Genomic DNA, 27,994 nt, shown 5'->3' with positions numbered 1-27,994 from the left:
GAAAGTGGGAGGTGAATGTTGTCAACGTGACTGTCATCAAGTAACGTTAGAGGGGCAGAGAACAGCAGAGCCGTCGGTGCTCCGCTCGTCTGTATCGTCGGGACTTGGAAAGTGGCCGGGCGGGGGAGACAGGCAGCCAACCTCGAGATTCAGGGAAGATGGAAATAAGTCGTTGTTGTCGAACATCTCCTTTATGCGCTTCCACAGCCGCGTTGTAACGTTCAGGACAACTTACCGTACATTGTGTTTGGTACATTTAGCGTTTGGGAACCCAGCAGCCCGAGCTAGCTTAGCAGCCCGCCGCTGATAGTGTCAGACACACAGGTACAGGAGAGGAGAGGAGGGGTTGGTGACAAAGGAAGGTGGCGAGGTAACGATGAACCGCTTCCGAAAGTGGCTGTATAAGCCCAAGGTAAGTTATCTTGCACCCCCACGCTGTGTCAGCTCCGCAGTCAGTCATTTTTTATGCTTAGCTTTGGAGATAGCTAGCACAACAGCCGAGCAGTGTGGCTCGCGAGACTGATCACTTCATACAGTGCCACACATCTGCTAACGTTAGCCTGTGCTCCTGATGTTACACTGTGTTAACCAGCACCTATCCCTTTGTTGTTGTTGTTGTTGTTGATGATGATGTTGATGCCTTTGTTTTCAAGCGCTATGTAGGGCTAATAATGTTACAGCCTAATAATGTACACTGAATTATACTGACTGCTGCCTTCAGATGGCATTGTCATTAATTTTAGACATTGTTGAAGTGATTTTCTTTTGGTATTAAAGTCAAAAATTCATTGTAAAACCATAATGGTACAGTAGCAACAACAATAGCAGCAGTTATTATAAAGTAATAATAAAAGAGTAATACTATAAATAGCGATAATGTCATTTTACAAAATAAGAAGTGGCATTTTGATAGAAAAGTAAATAGTTTATAGCATTTTAGGGCTGCAAGCAATTATTGTTTTCATTATCTATTAGTTTGCAGGTTATATTCTTAGTTATTTTATTATTTATTAGGTATAAACAGTAAAAAAAATGCCTAAAGTGAGGTACTATCATTGCTTGTTTTGTCTGGAAACAGTCCACAGCACAAATACATCAAATTTACCATCACATCAGACAAAGAAAACCCTCTCAGCCGTGAAGCTGAAACTGGGTAAAATGTTTGGCATTCAAGCTTGAAAAATGACTAATTGATGATCAAAAATGTTTATTTTTTTCTCTAAATGTTTAGATAAATGTCTAATTGTTTCAGCTCCGTTGCATCTGAATAGGTTTGCTTTGTTTGCTGATTGTAGACATCACTCCAAACTGGATGAATTATTGTTAAAAGCGAAACAAATCAAACGCCGCTCAGGCCCGGGACATGTCATTCGCAGGCAAAATCATCACCTCTGGGGTGAGCTCATAATGGATGTGCTGTGAATCTTTAAACCAAGCTCAGAGTGTGGAAACATGCCTGACACAGCAGAGGAAGTATTGAAGGCTTGATCGCCTTGTTAAATGAACAGTTTAATATATGCCAGCTGCAGCACTTTTTTAGTTTGAGTGGAGGTGAATATTTCTCCAGGGAGGGAATTCTTGTAACTTTCAGGTTTTAGGAGGAGGAATTGTAAAGCAAGCCACTTGATGTGATGACTTGCACACACACAAAGCTTCAGTGTACTTTTTAATGCTGTATCATCAAACAGCATTTCACTCAAGCAGTAAACAGTCAGAGATTTTGTGCATAAGTTGGATTGAGGAACTCCTACCCTAATGGACTTCTTGAGAATTCTGACTGAGCTTTGCATGTTGTGATGTTTGACGTGGGTTTCCAGCATGTATGCACTCATCATTTCCTCGCCCCAATTATTCATATGCTTTACGAAAAGTTTTCTGTTTACTGGTGAGACTCAGCAAATATTCTATTGAAAACCACTTTTGGGAAATGACGCACACCACTTGTACTACACAGTATTTTAATGCAGCCTCTCCTGGAGGAGGGTGTACAAAAGGTTATTATTATCAACAGCGGAGCATTTATATAAAAACATGGAAATTTAAAAATGTTGAATTCCTCCAACTTTTTGTACTCAATTAAAAATCTTGACTTTTGATAAAGAGGCTGAAGGTGTAAAGTCGTCTTCTTTGGTCCACACACCAGTGTTTATTAATGCATTCTTTTAGTATATTGGCATAAGAGCGGCACATAAAAGCTCATCATGTATCATAACTGCTGTAGATTAGTCTCAAAAGCTGATTTTTGTACTGATAGAAGCAGAGGAAAATGTAACACAGACAGCCTCTTAAACAAATTGGTGACTGTGATGTATTGTTGTGTTTCTTGGCATAGAAAATTAAATTGTGTTAGCTTTACTTTTAGGGAGATTTAGTGGCATCTAGTAGTGGGATTGCAGATTGCAGCCATCTGAAACTTCTCCCGGTTAGAATTCCCTCAGTGTTGATTGTTCAGTAGGTTTTTACGGGGAGCAGAATTATTCGCAGAGGTCTCTAACTCTCCAAAACAAACAGACCAGGTGAATAAAACTGGTAAAAACATGGAATAAAGCTGTTTCACAATTCTCTAAGGCTGTTCGGCTCGTCACAGACAGGCAGCTAGCCCGGCACCTGCTAACGTGAGCTCAACTTTTTTCTCTGATAACTAAGATCCAGTCGTACAGGAGGTTTTTACCGAGAGCTAAATTATACGCAGAGGTTTCTTCCTGTCCAAAAAGAGCCAGTGTTAGGTTTGTCTAGGTTACTGTAGAAACATGGCGGTGTAACATGGTAGACTCCATGGACAAGGATCCCATACCTATGTAGATATAAATGGCTCATTCTTGAAAACACAGCGATTCTTATTTTCCGGTGTTTGTACACTAAAGAAACCATATTTATTTCAGTATATTGTATTACTGCCTAGACATCCCTCTAAATCCTCCGCACTGGACCTTTAAAAGGCTTGCCAGCATGTATTTCTAATAGCCTGTCTAAATTGACAAGTCAGTCTCTCTGATAGTAGAAGACAACTGCGTTTCAATGTCAAACAGTAGCAGTAATTGGGAGTTTTGCAACAGTAATGTCAGACTGGGATTAAATGAAATGCCTGTGATTATATATTATCCACCTGCTCCTCACCGCACACACACACCTGCGTCACTCCTCTTTTCTTTGTGTGACCACGTTTGCTGTCACAGCATTTCGGCGGTTCATTGTTGAGGTTAGGCCTAAGTGTCGGGGTTCACCAGAGTATTGTCACATTCATGAATGACTCCTGACTCTGAAGTGCTGAGCTATTACATCAGTGCCTTTTCTGCCAAATCAGAGCCATGGTAGGAATTAAGAGAATTACACATAAGTCTGTGGGTTTTAAATGATCAGTTCTGCCTCAAAGGAGTGAAGAGAAAGGCGCTAAGAGCCTCTGTAATTATGCCAATCAGTATGAAAAGACAACAGTAATGAAAGGAGGGTTCAGATCACTTTATGCTCCCTCTCCTGAACAGCAGCTACAGCTACACCAAGTCTCTTTTGCACAGAGAGAAAATATTTCTGGGGTAATTAAAATCTGTGCCCAACCCACATATTCTGGCATTTATAGTTGAACACCGCAGAGCATTGTCATTTTGCATCAACAGTAAGCCGTTTATTATTGAACTATGTTCTCCTAGAGACAGAAAAGTGTTGAATCAGCATGTTCCCTTGACTGAAGCGCAGCTATTGATATTTCCAGGGCTGCTCTTTACCTCACCAGATAAGTCCCACTGAGGAGGACTTTCTTTTGCCCCTGCTACACAATCCCTTCCCAGTGTATTGGAGAGTGGTGTGCGGCTCTGTGCAGGACATAATGTACCTGTCTATTGTGCCTGACTCTGTCATCAAAGTGCCAACTTCTGGAGAAAAAGATGAATGTCTAAGAGTGGATTGTCCTGCTCTTCTGTAAGGCTGTAGGGGAAAGGCTTTAATCGTCAGCCCACCCAAAGTAAGGATATTTTCCACATTCCTACGGAGCCTGTGAACTGGTTTAGCTGGTTTTTGTGTGAATAGTGAAACTTTATTCCCCCAAATATCTACAAAGGAAATCTTACCGCTTGCTTTAGGTATTGTGTGGCTGCTCATTAGTTGAACTTTGACTGAACATTCTGCAGGGAAAAGTTTTACATTGGTTAAGAGGCTTTGGAAAGGGTGAACTCTGGGGAGAAGTATTCATAAAAATCTGCCTCAGCACACATCCCTACAGTCCCAAACAAAGAGAAGACCTGGCTCAGGTTTCTGAGCAGCCAAAATGGCCACTGTCTCTTTACCTCTCATTCATCAGCTGCAAACTTGTGACAGTGACTGGTGGCTAGAGAGAGAGATGTCAGGAGGCTAAAGCTGTACACTTCCTCTGGAGCCTGTGTTCCTCTCGTGGTTGTTATTCCATCAGGCATTCAGGAGCTGACCTTCAGCTCCACACCACCTCATCTGTCAGTGTGACGGGCTCACAGCTCGCACCAGGCCGGGTGCTCTCACCTCCATCTACAGAATGCTACTAATTTGCCTCTCACTCCCTCCCCTCTCCCCACCGGACTGTGTAGTGCATGGGTAGCTGATACTTTCTGCGCTCCTCCTTATCGAAATGTCAAACACATATCAGTGTGTAACAATGGAGCCTGTTCACAAGTGTATGAACATGATAGTGCCAATCATTCCTGACTACTGTGATAAGGTGATCAAACATCTGACAGGTCGCTGATTTTTGCGACCTCAATTTTAGAAGAATATAATCAGATAAAATGGTCATCTTAACAGGCTTGGCCATAAGAAAAGTGCTTTAATTTATAAGTAGTTTTTAGTGTAACTTTCTAAATACACCTTTTTTATTTATTTGACCAATTCCAGTTTTGTTTTGTTTTTTCACATGATTTTATGTCAAAAGTATTAACAAACACATTAATTTATTAATTTAGTGTAGCATGAATATATAGCTTCAAAAGCTAATTTCCTCAGGATTTGAATAATAATATTTGTGTGTAACATTCTTGTTACGAAGCTTTATCTTTCATATATGATAAAATAAGAAAGCAATTTCACAGGGGGTCTGCAGGTCCTTATAAAGTCTTAAAATTTCTTAAATTCAATTGTATAAGGCCTTAAAAGTCATTTAATAGCCTTAAACTTGACTGACAAACATTTTATCTAGTTTCATTTACACAAATTTTCATTTATTTTTGCGAAAATAAGTGAAGTCTTTCTATGTAAAAGTCCACATTTCTGATGTTACAAATCTCATTTTACTTCATACTTGCTCAAAATGTAGATCAGCTTAACTCACTCTAATAACCATATTCATACATAACACCTGTACGTACTTCCTACCTGCAATGCTTACTTGCGATACTTAAATAAGTAAAACATGATTTGCTCAAAAAATGGTCCAAAATTTGGTTAAAAGGTGTTTTAAAAAGCATTAGATTTAACTGTCTTTTGCCACTGTTGTATTACAGTGAAAGTATAATATCTAGTTTCATTAAATCCATACTGGTAGTGAACACAGAAAGCATGTGCAATATAATGCACACCAATCCAATAAGACTATATTTACAGCCCTAATTAGGGCCAATCATTATTTCCATTATCAACCTGTCGATTCATTTCTTGATTGATCAAATAATTAATCATTGTCAGCCACAAAATTGATGAAAATGCCCATCACAGTTCCCTAAAGTCCAAGCTGGCACATTCAAATGTCTTCTTTTCGTAGAGCAGCAGTCCAAAACTCAATGTATTCAATTTGCTATCCTAGAAGACCAAACAAAAAAACCCAGCAAATATTTATCGTTTTTGGATTTGTGTTTTAAAAAAAATACTTGTAAATGTATCAGTCATTACAGTTGTTGTTGGCCTATTTATTTCAGCTCAAAATAAATGTTTAACTGATATGTATTCAATAGTTCAAGGTAAAATCTCATCAAACCAATGTTGCGAAATCATTTGTACACATGTTAATAAAACACAATGAGGCACGTAAGTATTTATCATGGTCATAAATCATTGTCACGCCACCATAAAAGATGCCTTCGAGATGTCTGTCTTCACTGTCAGAAAGAAAACTCGACATGTTGACAGCTGATGTTTTTGACAAAGCAACACTTTTTTTTTGTACTTACCATCCACTCAGGAGCCAGTTTTCCTTCTGCTGCCAGCTGTGTGGGCCCTACTTAAAATGCAGCAGTTGAATTTGACTTTGAAAAGAAATGTTCATCTATGAAGAGGTGGTTATGACACATGGTTAAAACAGTAGTAATAGCTCTATATGTCGAATTAAAAAACAACTAGAAGGTGTGGAGGTGGAGGCAGGGTCATGGATTTTTTTTTCCTATTTGGTTTTTAAAAATCTGCGACAGTGCGATTGAAAACAAGCACCAAGACATATTTTAGGTTTACATTGCCTTTAAATTGATAACCCATAAATTCAGTTGATGATTAACTTTTAAATACATTTGAAATTTAGATTTTTTTTGGATTGTAAACATCTAAAAAAAAAACCCATAAATTTATCTACCTACCACTTAGAGCTGAAACAATTTCCAAAACGACAGAAAACTAATTGGCAAGTTTTCATTATCTGTGCAGATCGTTTCTGTTGGTTAATCAACCGAAAATGTCCAAGCATATTAAATGTGAGCATTTCCTGCTTCTTTTGTTAATTGTAATTTGAATATCCTTTTATTTTGGACTGTTTGTCAGACAAAATAAGTGATTTGAAGACATCATGGGCATCAGACATGGGCACTTTTCACAATTTTATGACTTGAAAATAACCTAATCCTTTGCACTGCTCCTCTTAAATACCCATTAACTCAGTTTATACTTAAACTTTAAATTACTATAAGTAAATTTAGGTGCTTTTTCCCAATTAATAAATAATCTTGTACAAAAATATAAAACTGTAGATGAATACCTCTCATGTATATTTCCATCAGAGCATGACTCTTCTTCTTTAAACATGTTTTGTCACAGTTCTCAGCAACTGGTGAATCATGGGCCTTTCAGGGCTTGGAACAGGTGTTATGGGTAGGGTCAGTAGTTCTCCTTATCTTGAACTACTGGTATGTTAAGAAGTTGTGATGTCACTCAAGGAGGAGTACAAGGTGCAGTTTTTTCCCCCACCCACATTCAGCAAAGAAGAATATTTGAGTCAGAGCCAATCAGATGCAGAGTAGAGGCGGGTCTTGGCAGAATGTGGGTGGGGAAAAAATGCTACACAAGCAGACAGACCTGCCAAATGTCAGGCTCACCAGTGCCACCAATGAAAATATTTAGCAGTACTTGACAGATATTTGGTCGCTTGTACTCTTTTGCCCTGTCTGGCTGTAGAAGGTTCTGCTGTTGGTTACGTGATTTACCTCAGCTTCTAGTTTGCCCTTCACTTGTCATTTATCACTACCCTGGTTTGTTTGTGAATATTGCAGACATGCAGGTGGGAGAACTGAGAGCAGGTGAAGCGATTAGAGGCTTGTCTTTGCAAAGTTGATTCTGCACTGTTGGCACAGAGTTGATGGAAGAGGGATGACTGGCAAACTGCTGAGCAGTGGCTAGCATGGCTTCATATTTAGCCTTGTTTCTGGAGTTCTTTGTAGACGTCCCATTCTGCTTACCCACCAGCCATGCGGTAATTGATTTGGTGTCAGCTGCCGGGATTTAGAGAGCTGACCCTAGTGCAGATCGAGACAGCCCAGGCGATTGAAGGCCTTTTTAAATTCATTGCAGGATTGGGGAATCAGAGCCCACTGTCCAAGGTGTGGGGAAGCGATGATTGAAAGAAAATAGCTGTGGAAGAAGAGTGAGATTTAAGGGTACCAGGGAGAATCAGATTGCGCCAGTATGGACTGAGAGGCTGCACTCATTTCTACATCCAATTTCTTAATGGTAATAATGGGCACCCTCTCTGATCAAAGGCTTTTTAAATTCCCCTCTTCATTGTCACTGATGATAAACATAAAGCATGCATTCAAGGTGCCCTTTGTCTATATTATGAGTCTGATTGTTCTGGGAAGAGCCAGCAAATGAAATGCCACCCTCCTGCTTTGGGCTGTGTCTTATCAGCAGGGGAGAATGGGAGGGAAAGGAGGAGAACAGTGGGCCTGTATTTTTTGGGATTAGATTTTGGCCTCAGATACAGTTGGCAGGAGATAAAATGAGAGGATGTCTCTCTTTAGCAGCTCTAGTGTTTCTTCTCACTGGATTCTAGTGCCGGGATGATAAAAAATCCTGAAGAACTGATAAAATCAAACAAGATTTTATATTTTAACTCATATTTTTAAGAGAAAATTGCATGTATTCAACACATGTATAGTAAAATATGTCTGTCATCATCCTATAGTTTTCATGTGCCAGAGAGGAGAGACAAAAGTGAAGTCAGTAATGTCTGACTGATGCATAGTATTTTTAAATTTGCTTTTTTAATGAAGGAAAGATGGTACAGATTACCGTGTTCATGCCATGTGGAAAGATGCAAACAGATTAGTGCCACTTGTTTGTTATTTTTGATTTTTTTAATTTTTTGTTTTTGTTTTTGCATGTTGACTTGCATTCATTTAATCTCCACAGACAGCAGTCACAGATGTGTGTTTACTCACACACGTACTGTTGCTGTCCACAGCTGTCATTGAGTGTAATTTGGGACAGCCGGGGCAATGCCAGCTCTCAGTCACTGCTTATAACAATGAAAGGTATGTGGATAGAATTAGCCTGACTATGAGTCATGCACATCCTCAGCAGTGAAGTGGGGATGTGGGTCAAAATTGCAGGGAGGAATCATGACAGGGCATAGATGGGTTTGTTTGAGTTTCATTCTTAAATGTTTGGCATGCCAGTATTTCACTGTTGCAGGTGTTTTTGTATTTAGACAGGAGGCATCTCCACAAATCTTGCCATCTCTTTAGCACACTCCATGAAAAATGTCAGGTTGTTGATTTTGTACATCTAAAATTCACCTACCCCTCTGTAGCCTCAATTTAACAGCCAGTACTTGATTGTATAACCAGATTATTTCTTGCATAAGAACTTCACTGCAGTTGCGAGGAAGAGGGGTGTCCCCACATGTCACCACATTACCATCAGGGGTTCCTGGACAAGACTTGTAGCCACCTAAATCCTCTGCGCCCCCCTGTGTCACCTCGGCCTGTCATGCTAGACCATGTGCCAGGCACATGCACAGGTCATTGCTTAGTCCAAATGCCAGATTAGGGCAGCCCTCTGAGAGGAGACAAGCACACAGATTATGCCGTCAGTGCAGATGGGCAGACCACTCTGAATATATTGAGTCAATAAAGGGAAATGTGCGGTCTGCTGTGGATCTAACTTTCAGATGGTTAGTGCAGACATACTCCTCAGCAGTCTGTGATTAGTGCCATTAATTTAATTGCACATTTATTTAATAGAAAATCTGAAACTGTCTTAAAATGTGAGCAATTTGAAGACAGTTTGAGTTCATGCCTGTAAAGTCACCATCAATAACTCCGAAGCTGCAGAAAGCAACACAGAGGTGAAGAAAGAAATGCCTGTGAGCTGAACATGAAAGGAATGACTCAACACAACTGACTGTACTTCAGCGTAACACTGCATTCTTAGAAAGGTTATACTTTTTATTCTGCCAAACTTAATATAAATAATGGTTTAGGAAATGCCTTGTTTGTTACCAAAGCGATTGGCTCGCTCTTGCCAGGGCTTTTATGCTGAGTCCTGAATAATAAATAAGGTGATGAACTGTATCCGGCTGCTTTTTTGCCAGTCTGCCAACTGACTGGATGAAGCAGAGTGAACTGGTTTCCCCCCCTACAATATTTGCCTCTGATCCTTGGATGGCAGCCAGAAGGCAGCAAATTGAGCCTGGAATAGAGTATGGAGGGCAGAGGCAAGGTTTCTCATAAGTCCCTTAAGTGGGCTCAATGTGCACGCACCGATGCTATGGACATTCATGAAGCATTAGCCTGACGGCCTCCATCATCCGCACAGTCTGAATAGAAATTAAGCCCAGCATCAGCCGCTCAAGGAGCGAGCTGGCTGATGAAAATGTTGATGGTACAGCAGCAGGCAACTCTCAGTAACACGCTTCAATAAGAGCCGAACTGTCAACGCCTGTTATTGATTTAATGTTAAACAAAAGGGACAGAAATTTCACTGAGTCACTGTGAAACGATGTGATTGAGGGGGCTTAACAGTAATTGTCACTCTGGGTAAAGTTATGGGAGCCTAATAGTCTGAAATGATGGGTTTGTGACCGCGGTGGGTAGAGTTTTTGAGTCATCTCAAAGAGAGGGCACCCAGGACAACTGACAGCAGGAGTATAACAGGAGAGTGGCACGCCACAGGGGACAGGAGCCGAATCTGCTGAATCATTTCCTCACTTGCGCAAGGTAGAGCTGTCATTGGTGATGATGACACAACTGGCAAGTTCAGGAGTCCGATCCCCGGGTGTTCACACACTTAGTTTTTGTTAAAGCCTTAAAAGAAGGTGTTATTTTCCAGCTCCTTAATTTGATTGTTCCTAGTCATTTTTTTTCTTTTTTGTCACCACATTTTTTTTTCTCAGTCTGGAGGTATATATAGCTGCATATTTTTTTTTTTTGTTTGTTTTAATAGTTGCAAGTTACTGTAAGGCCGCATCTTTTTTAAGCATTTACTCAAAGGCCAATACTTTACTCTGTGCCAATCTATGTTATGTAACCAGACAGCTTGCCTTTTTTTTGTCTCACATCACCACTGACTCATCGTCCATGTAACAGAGTAAATATTACCTTCAAGGTTTTAAATTTTACTTACGAACAAAGGATTAGTCTGTAGTTTATCACTTGTATTGCCCCATCTCTCAGGGACTGTTAGCTAGAGGTGTTAACTGAGCTGAATTTGATCAGATGTTGCTTTCACTTTTGCCGTGACCCAAGATTTGGTTGAGCCAGCTGTTAGAAAGCTAGTTTAGCTAGTAAAGACCTTTGTAATGTATAAATGAGTCGCCAAGAAACATCTGGTGTCAAATCAAAAGCAATCAACTGGGAGGCCAAACAGTGTACTAACTCAACTGCCAATAATGGTTGCAGAGATACTGGTTTCAAGGTATACTATGATATTAAAATTGACCGTTATCATACCGTGTACATTTGCTTATGGTATTAATAAAAAAAATGGATGGAGAATCCCAACTTTCTTTTTGTTATTTTCAGCAGGGAGACTTTTTACACATACTTCCATTTAAAAAATGGTTTTAAGTTTTAATCTTAGTAACATAACGTTTGTTCAACCAAAAATAACCTCTCTGGAGTGCCCACTGGCTTAGTGGGTAGAGCAGGCATCCCATGTGCAGGGGCAACTTCCTTGCCGCAGCAGCTGTGGGCTTGATTCCAGCCTGCAGCCCCTTGCTGCATGTCGTTTCTCTCCCTCTTTAGCACTTAGACTGTCCTATCAAAAAAAGCCAAAAAATAATAATTAAAAAAACTTCTGATTTAATTCCTTTAAGGGTCATTGTGACTGAGAATAATAATGATTCTGTAATACTGTGAAACTGCAATATTTTCATAGATGGTTTTCATACCATGAAAATCTCTACCGTTGCAACCCTACCGCTAATCTTTTGTAAATGACAAGTTTGACTTTATTTTATTTATATATGCACACATGGAGAAATATTTGTATTTGAAGAAGTATTTCAGACTTTTCATAAAACTGGACTGTCTATGCAATAAAAAGATCTGCAACTGCTTTTGGCATTGATGCTGCATAACCAGAGAAAATGGAGGAAAAGGGCTTTGGAATTTGCTTTTGCTTAAGAGGCAGAAAATCTAAAACTACCAGAATGCAATGCACCACACTGTACCAATAAACGCTCCTGCTAGTGGGTGACGTAATGTGAGCTTAGCTGTTTTGACACAGGAAACATTATGGCAGCTGGCGAATAACAAACAATCTTGAACTATAGTTTAATGGTAAGCTGAAATATGTTTTTAAAAACATTTTTTGAGAAAAATAGGCAACGCAGTAACACAATCTTTCTTCATATTTGATCAGCGCTGCCTATTTTTACCGTTTGATCTGTGTTGGTCAGTTTTTCAGTTTTTTTTCCCTGTGTTTTTACAGTAAGGTGCTCACTTCCTGTTCACAAATTCTCGTATTACAGCCAAACAGTGCACTAAAATATGTCTCTATTTCAGGTGATAAGTAGACAATACAGTACTTTCTGTACTCTTTTGTCCTTGACGGGCATATGAAAATGAAAAATACTACAGTATATTGATTTTTGCACCTTATTTTGCTGCTTGTTTTATCGGCTAGCTTAATATCTGGAATCAGCTAAGAACAAGATCAAATCACTTGTTGCCAGATCTTTCAAGAGTGTGCTGCTGTGAAAGAGACGGGTCTCAAACAAAGTTTATTTTCTCCTTACATGTTAGTCTGAAAAATGTAAATTTTGTGTCAAAATGTTTGGAAGTTATGTGGCTCGTAAATGGGTCCAATATTTACTTCAGTTATGATGGGGCGAAAGAATCGGTTATAATGTGTGCTCACGTTCACTTCTCCCATTGGAGTGAACAGACTCTTGTTTCTTAACTGTCTCTGGTAACGGTTAAACCTGACAATTACAATACTAGGTGCAAATATGTAGTAACAACTAATCTCTTCCTGATCTCAGTAGTTTGTTTGGTTCACTCTATTTCAACCCATTCTGACTTTCTCTTTTCATACCTTTTTGTTCTTATCATTAATGATAATGATATCAATGATTATTCCAAACGTATTGACAGAGCAGCTCAAGTGTCGCCGCCTATCTAAAAGTACATCTACCCGTCTTGAACATTGCCTCCCTTTGACTTTTCCCCCTTGATGCAATACTGTAGGAATGTTCCCTCTTGTGTGAGGAATGCAGCAGGAGGAGGCTATAGGATGGCGTCTGTCTCAAATACTTCTTTTCTTCCTCTGTCAGCGTCGGCCTATATGCTCCAGAAATCTCAAAATGAATGCCACCAGTCTGTGGGCCGTGCTGTGCCTGTGCTAGAAAAAGGTCTTTCACTGTCTCCCACTCCTGTTTCCTGTTTGGTCATCATGACATTTATATCATAGACTCGCTCATTGTTGTATGAAGTCCAGTCAAATCTGGTGATATCATTGCCTGTCTCACTATAAGGAGATTAAATTTGCATGTTATGATAAACACCCAATTTTTTATGGTGAATTTGTTTGTTTTCTTGTCTAATTAAGATTTCCTTTGTGTTCATTTTCCATAAGCCTACACATTCACAGAAACACACTTAAATGTATTTCTGTTGTAGCAACGCCAATACAATGATGACAATTACTATTTACAGCCTGCTGATTATTTTTTGTCTTGCCATAACACTGTGGCTGCCTATTCCCATTCTTCACAGATTATTTATATATCGAGCATGTGTGTGACCTTGTTAACAAAGAACACTTGAGAAGAGTGTGAAATACTAACTATATTTGCCTGCTGTAATATAGACTCAGCTGCCTGTTCTAGTTTGGATTAGATGCTTTCCCCCTCCAATTTATTCAGTAAACATGACATGCCACAGATGTTAAAATTCACACACATGAACATAATGTGCAGGAATAATATTGATTTTGCTCCGTGGTACAAACTGGGTTTTATGTCGACAGATATCGGCCCTACTGGAGTGTCCTTGAGCAAGAAAATAAGTGCCAGTTTGCTCTAATCCAGCGTTGCTGTTCTGTAACACACTCTAGGTCAGCTCAGATTTACTTCTGGGCATATGAAAACACAAATATTTCACAGTAAAGGACCATACTTGCTATTTTAAATATTGCAACTGTGTTAACACCCCAAAAAGCATGACATTCACAAAAAATAAAGGATGTCAAAATATATCCCTCCCCATCTTTAGTATAATTTCGTGGCATGTCTCAGTCCTCCAAATAACCTTTAAAATATAAAATATGTTTTTGCTCCCTTTCACAGTAATAATGCGACAAGTACCCCAGCTGTAGGTTACATCTCTGTGTTTTCTCCTTGCTGTTTGTTTCATTATTAATGAGAGAGAGTGAGGGAACAGCACCATGTATCATATTCAGAGAGAGAAGCGAGGGCCCACGGGGAGAGCATCACGCAACAGGAAGCACTGCAAACTTAAGGGAAAAGGTCCTGTGAGAGGTTTTTGGTAAATACCAGTATTCAGTTTGACTCCGCGAAAAAGCATTTCCAGACAGTTGTCGTGTGTCAGGCAGAACGATCCTGTTTACGGGCGTAGCTCTCCCCTTCTTCCAGTCTGCACAGTCATGCTGTCCTTTTTAAACTGTACCGTCAGTGGGTCCATGTGGTTTGTGATGATGCACGTCGGCATGCGGTCGCCATTTTCAAAACCATTAACCTTTCGATCAACGTGAGCCCTCCCTGAGAAGTGTGTGTGTGAGTGCATACAGTGTTTGTTGGTGTCATGATTCAAAAATTGGTATCTTTATTGTGAAATTTAATTGCAATTATTTCATTTTGGATAGGTCTTAGCAACACAAACGTTTGCATTTTTTCCATGCATCCTACCTTGTGTGTTGTTGCTGTTCGTGCACTTCACACAGCAGTGGAGTGATTTGTTGTGCTGTGCTGTTCAACCCCACCACACACACACTGAGGGGAGCACGGTGGGAGATAATGACATAAATCCTCTACCAGGGCCAGCCTCTCTAATTACACCCACTCTTCTGGGGAGCTTTCACACTATATTAACCTTTGTTAACTCCTCTTGTCAGGGTTAATGCCATTTTTTATCATTTACCTTCCCGTACTTGTTGAAAATGTGTTTATGTGTATGAATGTGTATAACCCATGCCTCGTGTTTGCTCATAAATCACCAGACTACCTTGGCAAATGGGAGAGCAATCTGTTGTTAAGCTGGCCTATACAACGCCCTACTTACCTGATTTTATTTTTGTCCCTACAGATTTGAAGTATGTTGCTATTGCCTTGACATGACTGCTCTTTCTACATCACACCGTCTCAGCTTTGTGGTTTATTTGCAGATTACAGTTTATATCCCCACAGCAGAAGGTGAATAAAAGAGTTCACTGTTTAGTGTATACAGAGTGGGTGAAACTATGCTAATACTCCACCTGTTAACACCAAAGTGTTGTAGTAGCACAGTGTTGCTGTAACCAGGAGGCTTGCAGGACATAATACGTAATTCATGTGTTTACTTGCCCACAGTTAGAGAACCGCCAGGCATCAAGCTGGTTTTCTGGAGGCTGCAGCTGTCCATGCCTGACACTGTATTTCACTCATGCAGAGCTCTAAATAGTGTACACATTAATTCCCCCAAGCGCTATACATGGAAACTAGTGTAATGAATGAACACTCACATCCTTCCTTTAGTGGACCTGATGACCAGAATAAAGCTATAGTCGTCACTCTGTATTGTTGCAGGATTTCCTTGATGCCTGACACCAGTTACTAAATTTTGCAGCAGAAATTAATAATTGACTCACCTTATGAGATCAACTAGTAGGTTTAGGACATCGGGGGAGTTTGTCCATATCTGTCACAGTTTAGTAGATTTCCAGGTTGTCCTGGCCTGGCCTGTATACTCTGTTTAGAGTCAAATATAAATCTTGTTTGTTTATATATGTGGTCATTTCCTCTGTTTATATTTTGTTTAGAGATGCAAGGTCGGCTCAGATGATTTCACGGCTGTTGGAGCTCTGATAGTGTTTGTGTCCACAGTTTAGGAACCAGTTAGGAAAGGGCACTCAGACTTTTTGCTCTGCAGTGCTTTGCTGTGATTGGAGTGAAGTTCACTAAATCAAACATATTCAGAGATATATTAAATTTGATTGCTTGGTTTGTGATGTTTGGTTAACAGTCCAGCAACTGCAGCTCGAATGAAGTGGAGACAGTGTGTCTGTGGCTGAGACTCACAGGATTTGTTAACACAGTAACAAAATAATCATTTTTGCCTTGTTAAAATGATGAGGTTTAAAAGTCTTACAGCCAGAATAGTAACTGATACTCACTTACCTGTCTCCAATGTCATGCTTAGGCTACATGTAACTTAAAGAAGAGTCGGACTGTTTAAGAGAATACAAATCTCTGGTTTCAGTTTTTCAAATGAGAATATTTTCAAGTTTCTCGAGTCTTCTGTGATAGTAAACAGAATATCTATGAGTTTCCGACTGTTGGACTGACCAAACTTGACAAGTCATCTTAGGCTTTAGGGCATTGTGAAGTTTATTTTTCACCATTTTGACATGTTTTTCGACTGAAGAACTAATCGAGAAAATAATTGACAGGTTAACTGATAAGAAGAAAAATCTTAAGTTTCTGCCCTGTTTTGAAAATCCTGTGTGTTGCTTCCTGTACTATACCAGTATTAAAAATGCCCTCCTAATGTCCCTTTTTGTGTTTCTGTGCAGAGGACGGACCCTCAGCTTCTGGCCCAGTTCTACTATGCTGATGAAGAGCTGAATCAGGTGGCCACTGAGCTGGACAGCCTCGACGGCAGGAAGGACCCTCAGAGATGTACCCTGTTGGTCAACCAGTTCCGCTCTTGTCAGGTCAGCAGGGAGAAACCGACAAAGTCATCATCTGTCTGTGCCTTTCATTTCCCTAAGGATACATGTCAGTCTTTGTGAATTAGTGTTATTATTTCATTCATTTGTCATTAATAATACATACAAATAGCCCTGCAGTTGGAATAGAATTAAAAACAGGATCCCAGTATTTAAAGTCAGGTGCTTATATGAGCATTTAAACAGGTTTTGCTTGCTGTAATCATTCCCTCTTTTCATTCCGTCCATTAAGGCCCTGTTTACAAGTATGCAGATATTTTTGTAGAACTGAGATTTTTTTCTGAAACACCTTCTAAGGGGAAGATTTTTCGAAACTTGGGTTATTTATCATCTGTGTGGACGTGTAATATTGAGCGTTTGGGAAACAGTGACGAAGGTGGATTTTATCCCCCGTCACTTACATTTAATGCAGATTAATAGAATGAATACAGCAAGAAATCCTGTTTCACTGTTGACCTGACTCTGAACCAAGTCTTCTGTTAACTTTAAATTCTTTTTGTTAACATAATCACCTGACTGAATCTTTGGGTTTAACCTGGAAGCTAAAAATAGACACCACCTTTATCACCTCTTACTGGATACATGCATAGTGATATGACTGTTGCCTCAGTAAACATCGCTTGGCCGGGTTCTTACATCAAGCAGTTTTGCTGATAAACAGAGATAAGTAGACCTCGTCTTGGCTCGGCTGTGTGTCATGTGGTTACTAGTAAATGGTTTCAAGAGCGGCGTCTTTGGGTAAGAGGCATTTTATAGCTGTAGCTTTGACTGAGGTAATGGTGTTTACTAAGAACTAGGTCAGATTGTTTTTCCTTTTTACTCTAATGTACGAAACACTGGGATTGTATGTATGGTCAGTTATTATATGTGGTGATACAGGTCCAGGTTGTGCAGGTTGGTTCTGGTCTTTTCGTCATCAGGGTGGAGAGGAGCTTAGAAGGTGATGCGGTGCATGAGTGATGGCTGCCATGCTGCATCACGCTGAGAGAGCTGAAGGTGGTGGAGGGAGGTCGTCATCTGGCCCGTTGTGCCTTAGCCTCCCCCTACCGCCACAGCACACAGGGGAGAACCACTTAATAAGGTCATCACTTGATCCCCGACTGTTCTGTGTCTCTCCCCTCCATCCTTCCCTCCACCAGTCTGTCACCTTGTTTTTCTTTTATATGTCTTTGCAGTCTCTTTTAATTGTCCCGATGCTCTTTGTCCTCTTTCTTAGTTAGTTTTCAAATGTTTATTTTGCTATCACCCAAAGTTAATCAAGCGACCACGGTGCACCAAAAGCAACCAATCAGCTGTCAGTCGTGTCATTCACTGCTTGTGAACTGCGGTAAAACTGTCAAACTATGCAGGGCTGATCAAATATGTTTCAGTAACATATTTCAGGGGAATGTTGTTTCGCTGTAAAATATTTAACTCAACTGCTTCAATTTTGTTAAGGCTTAAAGTTATGCATAATTAAGGGCCTGGCCGCTTTGAGTGACAGGCTGCTGTGAGGGGTCGCTACAGTTTATGAGTCAGATCCACCCCTCGCTCCTACACAGCTCCACCCTCTCGTCCAAAGATGGTCACGTCTGGCTCCAAAAATCCAAGATGGTGACAGCCAAAATGCCAAACTAGAGAATGGTTGGTCAAGTGGGTCAAAAATCTACTTACACAAAGTCAGTTTCTACCCACACTACACAAATTGTTTTATTTAATTGTAGTTATCAAATATCAACAAAGATTAAAGGTAGTTGTCATGAAAAACGACCCAGTTTTATCCACCTTGCACTGAAACTTCCAGCAAACCTGGCAATAGACACAGTTGGAGTTTCACTCACATCCTTTAGCGCCACGTAATTAACCTCCTGGTTCCAGGATAATTAAAATGCTCCCTTGTGCTGTATCTCATAAACTTTGTCTTTACACGCCGCCATTTTCTTACAGGTGCCCGATCAGTACTTGTGCAACTCTTGACAGAGATGAGAAGGAAGCGAGATAGCTCACTCCTTTGATCATCAGCTCTGGAAAAAACAATGTGTTTAATTATTTTTACCACTTGCAAGTGCAAGTTTTGGGCAAGTGAGTTGCTAGATTTACTAGCCCGACATGGCATTTAACTTCCCCTGGGCAATCGGGCATTTGTCATTGTGGAGCCCTTTGAAACAGGAGTCCACAAACCAGTGGGTGACGTTAGGTGGCTGCGTCTGTTATTTTTGTACAGCCTATGGCGCGTACCTCAAATTAGTCTTTGTCACCCTACAAGTTGCAGTGAAAATGTTTCACAGCAAACTCTCAGCACTCATATGTTCAGAGGAGTCTTTTCAGTGGCATGCTTCCTCGAGGGTTTTTTCGGAGTATGAATTAAGCAGCATGATACCCCACAGCCCCGAGGCCCCAAGAATAGAAGACAAGTGCACTCAAGCCAAAATTTTGCACTTGAACCTGCCACTGCTGCTATCAGCTCTTATTCATGGGCCACTGTGGGGGTTGCTGGCGTGCTGCTCATATTATGTTGGCACGGCTGTTCTTACAGTGCGGCCTGCTGGAACAGACGAGCGACTGTGTGTGCATTCGAGATGGACAAAGATTGAGTTAGATGGCGTACACGAGAGACGGAGGGAACAGAATAGGTCAGAGACAGTGAGAGGAGTGAGGGGTAGGCTGTGAAAAAATGGAAGCCAGTCTTTTGTCAGACACAGGTATCACGCCAAAGTCACAACCTCTGGATGATATGGAACCAACAGTAAAGGTTATCATCGATGTCCCCTGCTGGGAGACGCTCACAGACAGTGGGGTGGTACTCAGGCCGGGCCAAGACACACACACAGCCATAAAGGAATCAGTGGTTAAGCTCTCCTTCTCAAAGCTTTTTAATCTTTCTCCTCGGGGCCAGCAGAGAAAGACGCAGTGCTGTGCCTGACAAGATTACAGTGCACAGTGCAGCTGCGGTTGAGTGAAAGGCTCATTGTAAGTCATTGTTATGGCTGTTGTACATGCCAGCGGCACATAAGCTCTTGATTAGCTCTTGCTGTGTGTGACACTGCATTTTCACTGCTGGAATTACGGGCTTTAGTCTCGTGTTTTTATTGAGGGAGAATGTAACTGCAAGGGCCATAATGGTCTCATGTACTTGTCAAATAGTTTTCATTCACTTCCTAATCAATGGTCTTTAAATGCTGCGATACAACGACCTTCCTGAAAGAGCTGAGACCTGGGTTATTAACTAACATTAGTGACTCAGAGTTAAAACTGAGAAAATTGTTTTTCGGGAACACTCATGTTTATGCCTCCAACTAGTTTGTTCAATGTTGCTTTCTGTCACTCTTGTGCTCATCTGCAGGACAATGTGTTGAACATTGTCAATCAGATCATGGATGAATGTATTCCCAACGACCGGGCCAACAGAGACTTCTGCGTCAAGTTCCCCGAGGAGATTCGCCATGACAACTTGGCAGGGCAGCTGTGGTTTGGAGCTGAGGTAGAGTATTCCCTCCAGCATCAGTCCAGAAGAAAACAACCCTCCACAAGTCGTACACACGTGCATGAAATTAGTAAAATTATGTATTTAATCTTTACAAATTTATTGATTGTCAAGTGTCATTGTAAGCATACTTTTCTCAGTTTATGTCTATACAAGGAGAAATGATTGATGATGTACGTGTTCCTGTGCAGTGTCTGGCCGCCGGTTCCATCATCATGAACAGGGAGATAGAGAGTATAGCGATGAGGCCCCTTGCTAAGGACCTTACTCGCAGCCTGGAGGAGGTACGCAACATCACCAGAGACCAGGCCCTGAGAGACCTCAACCTGTACACGGACCGCATGAAGGACGCATTGCGACATTTCGACAGCCTTTTTGCTGAGTTTGAGCTCAGGTAAATAAAGGTTAAGACAGTAATGGCGATTGAAGCAATAATATTAATCCACATTAATCATCCTCACGAGGATTCTTGGGTGCAAGAACATTCAACAAAGCTGTGAATGCCATTATATCCCGCTTTCTTTTTCTTTAATTCCCAGTTATGTGTCAGCCATGGTGCCTGTCAAGTCTCCCAAAGAATACTACGTACAGCAGGAGGTGATTGTGCTCTTCTGTGAGACTGTGGAGAGGTGAGTTTACTGTGGAACATTTTGAAGAATTACAGCCCATAGAGCACAGCTGACTTCTTTTAGCCTGACACAGCCGGACCACAAATGCGAATTAGTCTGGAACCGTTCAGTTCCTTTTTGATTTTCAAGGGGCATTATCAACGGTCGGCTGTGGATGAAAATGCCTCTGGATGCAGTTGGCAGGACCCACAACTAATCAGAGCAACAAAATGTGACAGCGCTGAGTGATGCACAGTTGTAAAGAGACTACAGCATGTAAAGATGAGCTGTGATGGTGTAGCATCAAGATGTCTGAACAAGTGTTGCTGCTTTTGCCATCAAAATGTGAAAATAGTACTTAAATGGAAAGTTTCACATAAGCTGCAGCTAACTCGTTTGTTTTAAAAAAATGCTTTAATGGCTCTCCTCTTTCTTGCTGTCGTGTCCCTGGCACAAGGGTGTGCAAGCCAAACATTATATCATCATGTTTTTTCGTTAAGTGTGAAGGCTCAGCAAATTGTCAGTCATTGTATCAAAAAATGTGTTTGTGTGCAGGGTTTCCGCAGATCCTTAAAACGTCTTAAAGGGTATTGAATTAATTGATCTAAAAATAAGGCCTCAATTGGGATTGCGAAAAAAAATGTCTTAAATAAGTCTTTCTAAAGTCTTAAAAATGATACCCTAAATAATTGATGTTGGTTCTTTTTTTTTTCTTTTTTTTTGGTTATTGTAAAAGTTTTCCTAAATTTCGTTCCGAATGGCATCAAAAAAAGTCTTAAAACATTCATCCGGTTCCCAGAATCTAAATAATATCTGAAGATGATATGGTTAACTTTTCTATCATGTGTTTTCCTCTGTTGTGTTGTTCCAGGGCCCTAAAGCTGGGCTATCTCACTCAAGACATGATCGATGACTATGAACCCGCACTGATGTTTACAATTCCCAGACTAGCCATTGTGTGGTAAGTGTTGCCTGTCCTTTCCATTCTTCCGCCCACTTCCTTGTTTTCTACTCTCTGTTGTCCTCTTATAGAATTTTAAATTTTTTTCCTGTAGTGGGCTGGTTGTGTATTCAGAGGGACCTCTCAACCTTGACCGAAAATCAGAGGACATGTCTGAGCTCTTCCGGCCTTTTCGCACTTTATTGAAGAAAATCAGGTACAATTCATGAATATTCAACATCACAAAAAAACTCCTTTTTAAATGATCTTTTTTCCTCTGTCACTATGTCACAACTATCTTACAATGCTTTTGCAGAGACCTGCTGCAGACCCTGACTGAGGAGGAGTTGATGACACTGGAAAGGAACCTGTGTATCTCTCAGGACGGGGAGTTCTCCGTAGAGCAGGGGCAGGCCACAAACGGCTCACCAGCTCCAATCCAGGAGAATCACTCATCCTGCAGTCTCGCTAATGACACCTCCAAGAAGGAGAGTGAGGCGGAGCGGGAGCAGCTGGCTCTGTTTGTCTGTCCCAGCCAGGAGGAGGAGGTGGCGGAAGTGGAGAGGGGCTGGGAGGAGGTGGAAACGGAGAAGGGGGAGGAGGAGCAGGACCAGGGTATGCTGTGCGAGGAGGCAGAGGAGGCCGAGTTGGCCTGCTCCATGCAGTACGATGAGGAGGAACTGGAGCAGCTCAACATGATGGTGTACCGCGTGGGGGACGAAATGTCCACCCTTCTGTCGCCTCCCAGCCAGGGTCAGTCCCCAGCACACCATCCCCACAGAGGAGAGGCAGGAGGCTCCAGTGGCACTTCTAGCACTGAGGCCTCTCCCCGCAGGCTCGTGGTGAGCCAGGGAAGGACAGGCATCTATGTAGAGGAGGAGGATAAGGTTTTCTTCATGGAGGACCTGGACGCAGCAGGAGACAGCATCACCAGCATTTCAAGAGAGGCCTGTCGTTGTATTGCCTCTCCGTCCAAAGCACCAGAGTCTGCCCGTCCTGTGCAGCGTAACCTGGGACCGCGGCCAGACTCTACCAGGAATGGCTGGTACTCTGAGGCCCAGTCAGAGCAGCCGTGCCCACAGCCACGCAGCCAGAACACACACTGTCCTCATGCAAAGCGCGCACCTTGCACTTCCGCTCCTGGCTCTGAATCTCTGCCTTATACCAATGGGTGGGATATGGGTTTGGAGGGGACAGCGTCTGAAACGGCTGAGGTCATCGCCCACCGTATGGGTGGGATGAAGCTGTCTGCCACGGTCATCTTCAACCCTCGTTCCCCTAGCTTGACTGAGCTGGCAGTGGACAAGCTGCTACTGCCGCGGCCCGCTCCCTCTGAGATTGAGCCCTGCGGCCCTCTGGTGGCCACTCACTGCCTGCTCAACTCCTGTGTCTGCTGTGGGAGCTGCGAGGACGGCCATGAGGACGCCATCAACACAGAGACCACTGGACTTGGGTTAGGCATTGCCCTGGGATTGGACAAACACTGTAAGACCGCAGCCCCCAACTCTGTCATCCAGTCTTCTGCTTGCCGGCTGCCACCACGAAGTCACGAGCCTCACAGTAAAGGTGAGCTCGCCCAGTTGACTCCCCCTTCTTCCCGCTGTTCTGCAGAGATGCTTGAAGACGAGTCAAACTCCCAACTCTGTGAGAAGTGTCTGGTCGTGGCTCCAGGGCCGGAGCTTCACGCTCAGGACTGTGGCTCCAATGGAGGGGATGGACCCTCCCCGTGCAACCACCAGTTGAGGAATGAAAAGAGGCAGCAGGCCAGTGGAGGCCGACAAAGGGACAAGGAGACGGATAAGGACAAGCCAGGAATGAAAGACTCGAAGAAGGACACCAAAGAGGACAGCAGGAGGAGCTCCAGGTGTGCTGTCCTTTTTATTGATTCATTTGGGGGACGTGTGATTTTGACACAATCATGCATCAACATAATTATACATTTTATTTAACCATTCATCATGTATTATTTATTTTGCTGCTTTCATCTCACTTTGTCTTATGTTGCCTTAATTATTGCCTGTTTTATTTTATCATTGTGTTTGTGTATGTTCATTTTATTCTGTTCTTTTTTTCACTCTTTATTTGGTTGTTTTTAGTTCTCAGAGCTCTCCCCTCAGCTCTGTGTCAGGTAGTGACTGTGAGAGTGTGTCGGTCACCACATGTAGTCTGTCGAGCAGTGCGTACACTCCCAGGTAACTCATCACTCATGAAAGTGTGTGTCACTGTCATATTTGTGAGCGTCTTTTTCTGCCCTCGCTCAAAAAAGTAGCCGAAAACTGAATCCTTGCACGATTGCTAAAAAGATAGCTTTGGTAACTTCCAGTCTTTATGCAGCAGTCGATTGAAGTGTCAGTCACTCCTTCCCATGAGGGGACTACATTAATTTGTCTCCTGGCTTACGCTGTACTTTTAATTAGATGTTGTAGTATTGATTTCCATGTGCATTCTGCACAGTATATTTAAAGATAATGGCTTATTGCTGTAAATTATAAGGGAAATTGATTTTTGTCATATTAGTTTATATGCTTTATTCATCATTTTTAACTTAAAGATTTAAATATACAATGGATGAAATATGAATCTAATGTGTAGATTGTGCTTTAACAATTTGTTAGGAGAAATTGACAATCTTGCTCTGTCTGTCACCTCCAGCCCTGTCAGCAGTCTGACCCCCAGCTCAGGGATGTCAGAAGACCTGGACCATCAGGAGATCCAGCTGGCCCTGCAAAACGCCAAGCTGGCCGCCAGGAACAAGATCCGATCCCGCTTCCACAGCAGCAGCGACCTCATCCACCGTCTCTTTGTTTGTATATCAGGTAAAATCCCTCGCAATGTCGATCGCGCTGCCTCCACATCTTTGTCTCTCCCATGCTGATATGTGTTCTGGCATGATGCAGGTGTTGCTGATCAGCTACAGACCAACTATGCTAGTGACCTTCGCAGCATCCTCAAGACTCTGTTTGAAGTCATGGCAACCAAGTGCGAGGAGGGAGATAACGACAACCACAAGAAAGGTGAGGAACGTGTCTTGGGTGTACAACATGTAACAGTACATTGTCTCTTATGAACATAATACAGACAGAATTCAGAACAAGGGGGTCGCTCTTTGTGATGAATCTACAGAGAATTATCCCCCAACCTTCTTCAATGTTTATAGAGCTTTATAGAGACAGAGCGCATGAAGTCCCGCCCTTACTGGAGGGGAAAACAATTAATCACTCTCCATTTACTTTGTATTGCGTGAAGGTGCCTCCTTGTCGTTAATGTCAGCTAACTAACAAGCAGACATTACTAAGTTTTTACAAGCTACCGACCTGAAAAACTGAGCTTTTAAGCATTAAAACGTGAGGCATCAGCAGAAGGATATGTGGAAACAGTGGGATCCTGACACTCAGTATGCCTACGTGCAGCAAGCATTTTGCTAGTTTGGCCAGACAAATTGTAGAGGTTGAAGCTAACTATAATATGTAAGGCCTGGTTTTGATCTTTGTTAGCTTAAATGATGATCTCACCTGGTGATTCAATTACATAGTTGTAAATATCAAAGTATGTAGCAACTGAACATTCAATAATAATAATAATAATAATAATTTCTCCAAGATAAGTGAGGTTAAAAGGGACACTGAGACTGACAATATTTAGACATAGGGTGCTAAAATAACCCTTTGACATGCTGATACCTTATGTTTTTAGCTAGCTACAGGCATTTTGTTTGCATTTCAGCTCTTGATGCATATTGTGGCACTAATAGTTTTCCCCTCTGGTGGGCGTGGTTGTCAGAGTATGACGTGTTGCGCTCTGTCTCTATAGTGAGTTACAGCTCATTGTTTAGCTGTGTGGCCCACAACACAGCTGTTTTCTTCTGCACAAGGCAGCTGTTTTACCCCCCCTCCTTTTACCTCTTTGAGAAATCCACCAATACTTATTATATCATATCCCATCTTGACTAATGTAATGCCATTTCACCTGCATCAGCTAGTCTGCATTATATTGTCTAACTGGTCCGTAACTCTGCAGCAGAGCTTTTAACATAAACAACAATCAATCACACAATGCACCCGTTTTAGTTTCTTCTTTTATGGTGTCCAGCAGGTCCTGTTCTGCGTAGTGCCGTGCTGGAAGACTGTGCTCTCTGTCAGGAGACGATTTCCTCATCGGAATTGGCAGCCAAGGCCCGGGAGGGCCACTTCGAAGGTCAGAAAATCCAAAAACAGACCCACTCAGAGTTAAAATTTTGTTTTCTCTGCAGCAGATGTACTGATGGTGACAGGACTACTTTGTGTTAACTGTTTGTGTCTGTGCAGACCCTCCAGACTGGGTCCCCGATGAAGCCTGCAACTCCTGCATTGCTTGCAAGGCTCCGTTCACTGTCATCCGGAGGAAGCATCACTGTAGAAGCTGTGGAAAGGTACAATGATGTGTGACAGTCTGTGTGCCAGATTCTCAGTTTAATGTGTAGTTGATGATTCATACACTGTGCATCATATGGATAGTGTCTGATACGTTACATGCTGTGTCATTTCAGATCTTCTGCTCTCGCTGTTCTTCCCACTCTGCTCCTTTGCCCCGGTATGGCCAGGTGAAGCCTGTCAGGGTTTGCACGCATTGCTACATGTTTCATGTCACGCCCTTCTACAGCGACAAGGCTGGCATCTAACCCAAGACTGTCACCGAAAGCACACAGTTCGCCACAACAAGCATATGCAACGGACAGATCCAGAGCTGTGTACAAAGCAAATGCCACACTGCTCTGGTAAGCTTGATGGTCGTCATCGTGCCTGCTAAGCAAGGCTTCGGAGTGCGGCCGTTACAGATGGCAGAACAGCGAGATGAGACACACAGCCACGAGTGGTGATTTGATCTGATTGTGTTGCTTCGGAGAGACTGGTGCATCACTGGGAACCAAAGGGTTTGATTTCAGTGCCCAGCCAACACACAGAAATGATTCACAAATGCCTGTCTGACAAAAGAGGTGCAAGAGAGAGATGGGATGAACAGGCAGTAAGAGATTTTGAACTGGAGTTGTGCAGCAGTCTGTAGCAGGTTGCAGCACGAAATCAAAACAGGCCACCTTGTTTGTTCTGTTGCTTTAGGTGTAAATGACGGGACTTGTGACATATTTTGCTATGCTTTAGCGAGCTTCCTACATTTGTGCCAGAGCTCCCACGGGACTCGGATTACTCAAAAGAATGTAAGTCATGATAACCATGTAAATAAGGATAATTCTGGTAATAGCTACACTACAATGTCTTCAGTAAACAGTTGCTATTTATATGGGAACTGGAAAGCAGTCTTCACCCGGCTACCAGTCCCAGTAAAGCAAAAATGAAAAACAGACAGCTTTTATATTGAGATTCTTTCATGCTTTTAATGGCAATGAATGTTTAATTCTGTATCACTTTGTGAAATGGCGTCCAGGTTCAAACAAGTTTGACCGTTCACCTCTTGATGGCAATGGGCTGTGCCCGCTGCTTTTACAGTTGCACCGTGGCATGTTTAGTTTTCTCTAGGGACTTCGCTGCACACCGAGATGGATAAAAGGGACTCCTTAGTCATCACTGTCAGGTCTTGAAGGCCCCCTAGTGGAGAGTTGACCTCTCTTCGCTCAGTGCTCTCATCACCATGTCGTGTACAATGTGTTCTGAACCAGAGGCCTTCTCAGGTGCTGGCCTACAGACTACAGGCCGATTATTGCCCATTGATTTCTCTTCCTCAAACTCGTTATAGTGCAATATTGTGACTACTAACTGCAATGGTCCTGCACATTTTAGCCACAGCATTTAGCTATTTAAATTGTAATTATATAGGCCGTTTCTGAGGAGATCAGTTGTGCCGATTTGGGTTTACACTAAATTATTTCCAGCTTTGACTCTGGTGGTACTGTTGGACCAGAACAGATACTTTGTTCACAGACTGACTTCCTTTCTGCTCTTGAATCTGCTTCCATTACAATGACCGCATACAAAGTATCTTCCATGCTCCTAATATATCGCAGTTTGTACATCTTAATGGCCTGAAGTGGCCACTCTACAAATATGGACCTTTGAGCAACGTCGATGAAATGTCACATCATGTCCATCCTGCTCTGACATAAAGCAGTTTCTCAGGCATTACATAATCAAAATCACTCACTACTCTTCTTCGATCAGTCTTTTTTTTCCATCAAAGAACATATAAACTCACTTTGAAAAGGTATGTTTTTGTTTTCCTTTTATAAAGAACAAAAATAATGTATGAAGCTATAATCTCTTTTATGTAAAATACAAGGAATCATGCAGTAATTAAAGGGCGGGATATCCTATTATTGTTTCAGAGCTTGGTCTTATTTTGTAAAATTCCAGGACATTTCCATGATAAGAGCTGTGTAAAATACTCAACAAACAAATAATGTTATATAGTTTTAAATGCGATGTATATTGAAATAAATTACTTTTTCCT

The 27,994-nt window shown here is 41.8% G+C and overlaps 1 protein-coding gene across 3 annotated transcripts; it reads left to right on the top strand.

Moving 5' to 3' along the window:
* Positions 1-35: 35 nt before the first annotated feature.
* Positions 36-27,994, top strand: zfyve28 (zinc finger, FYVE domain containing 28). 3 transcript variants are annotated; one of them, XM_050062212.1, is made up of 14 exons: positions 36-412; positions 16,390-16,530; positions 19,868-20,005; positions 20,200-20,402; positions 20,548-20,637; positions 21,488-21,577; positions 21,672-21,773; positions 21,873-23,420; positions 23,653-23,748; positions 24,209-24,372; positions 24,454-24,570; positions 25,649-25,750; positions 25,861-25,964; positions 26,082-27,994. In XM_050062212.1, exons 1-14 carry the CDS (start codon positions 377-379, stop codon positions 26,211-26,213), a joined length of 3,063 nt encoding a protein of 1,020 aa, XP_049918169.1. In that variant the 5' UTR covers positions 36-376; the 3' UTR covers positions 26,214-27,994. The 3 variants fall into 3 exon arrangements, with proteins under 3 accessions (XP_049918169.1, XP_049918168.1, XP_049918170.1); XM_050062211.1 differs by having other exon boundaries at positions 25,646-25,750; XM_050062213.1 differs by lacking the exon at positions 23,653-23,748 and having other exon boundaries at positions 25,646-25,750.

Source organism: Epinephelus moara, chromosome 14 (genome assembly GCF_006386435.1).
Source record: "Epinephelus moara isolate mb chromosome 14, YSFRI_EMoa_1.0, whole genome shotgun sequence".
Classification (NCBI taxonomy): Eukaryota; Metazoa; Chordata; class Actinopteri; order Perciformes; family Serranidae; genus Epinephelus; species Epinephelus moara.
This window is presented reverse-complemented; position numbering and strand designations above follow the sequence as displayed.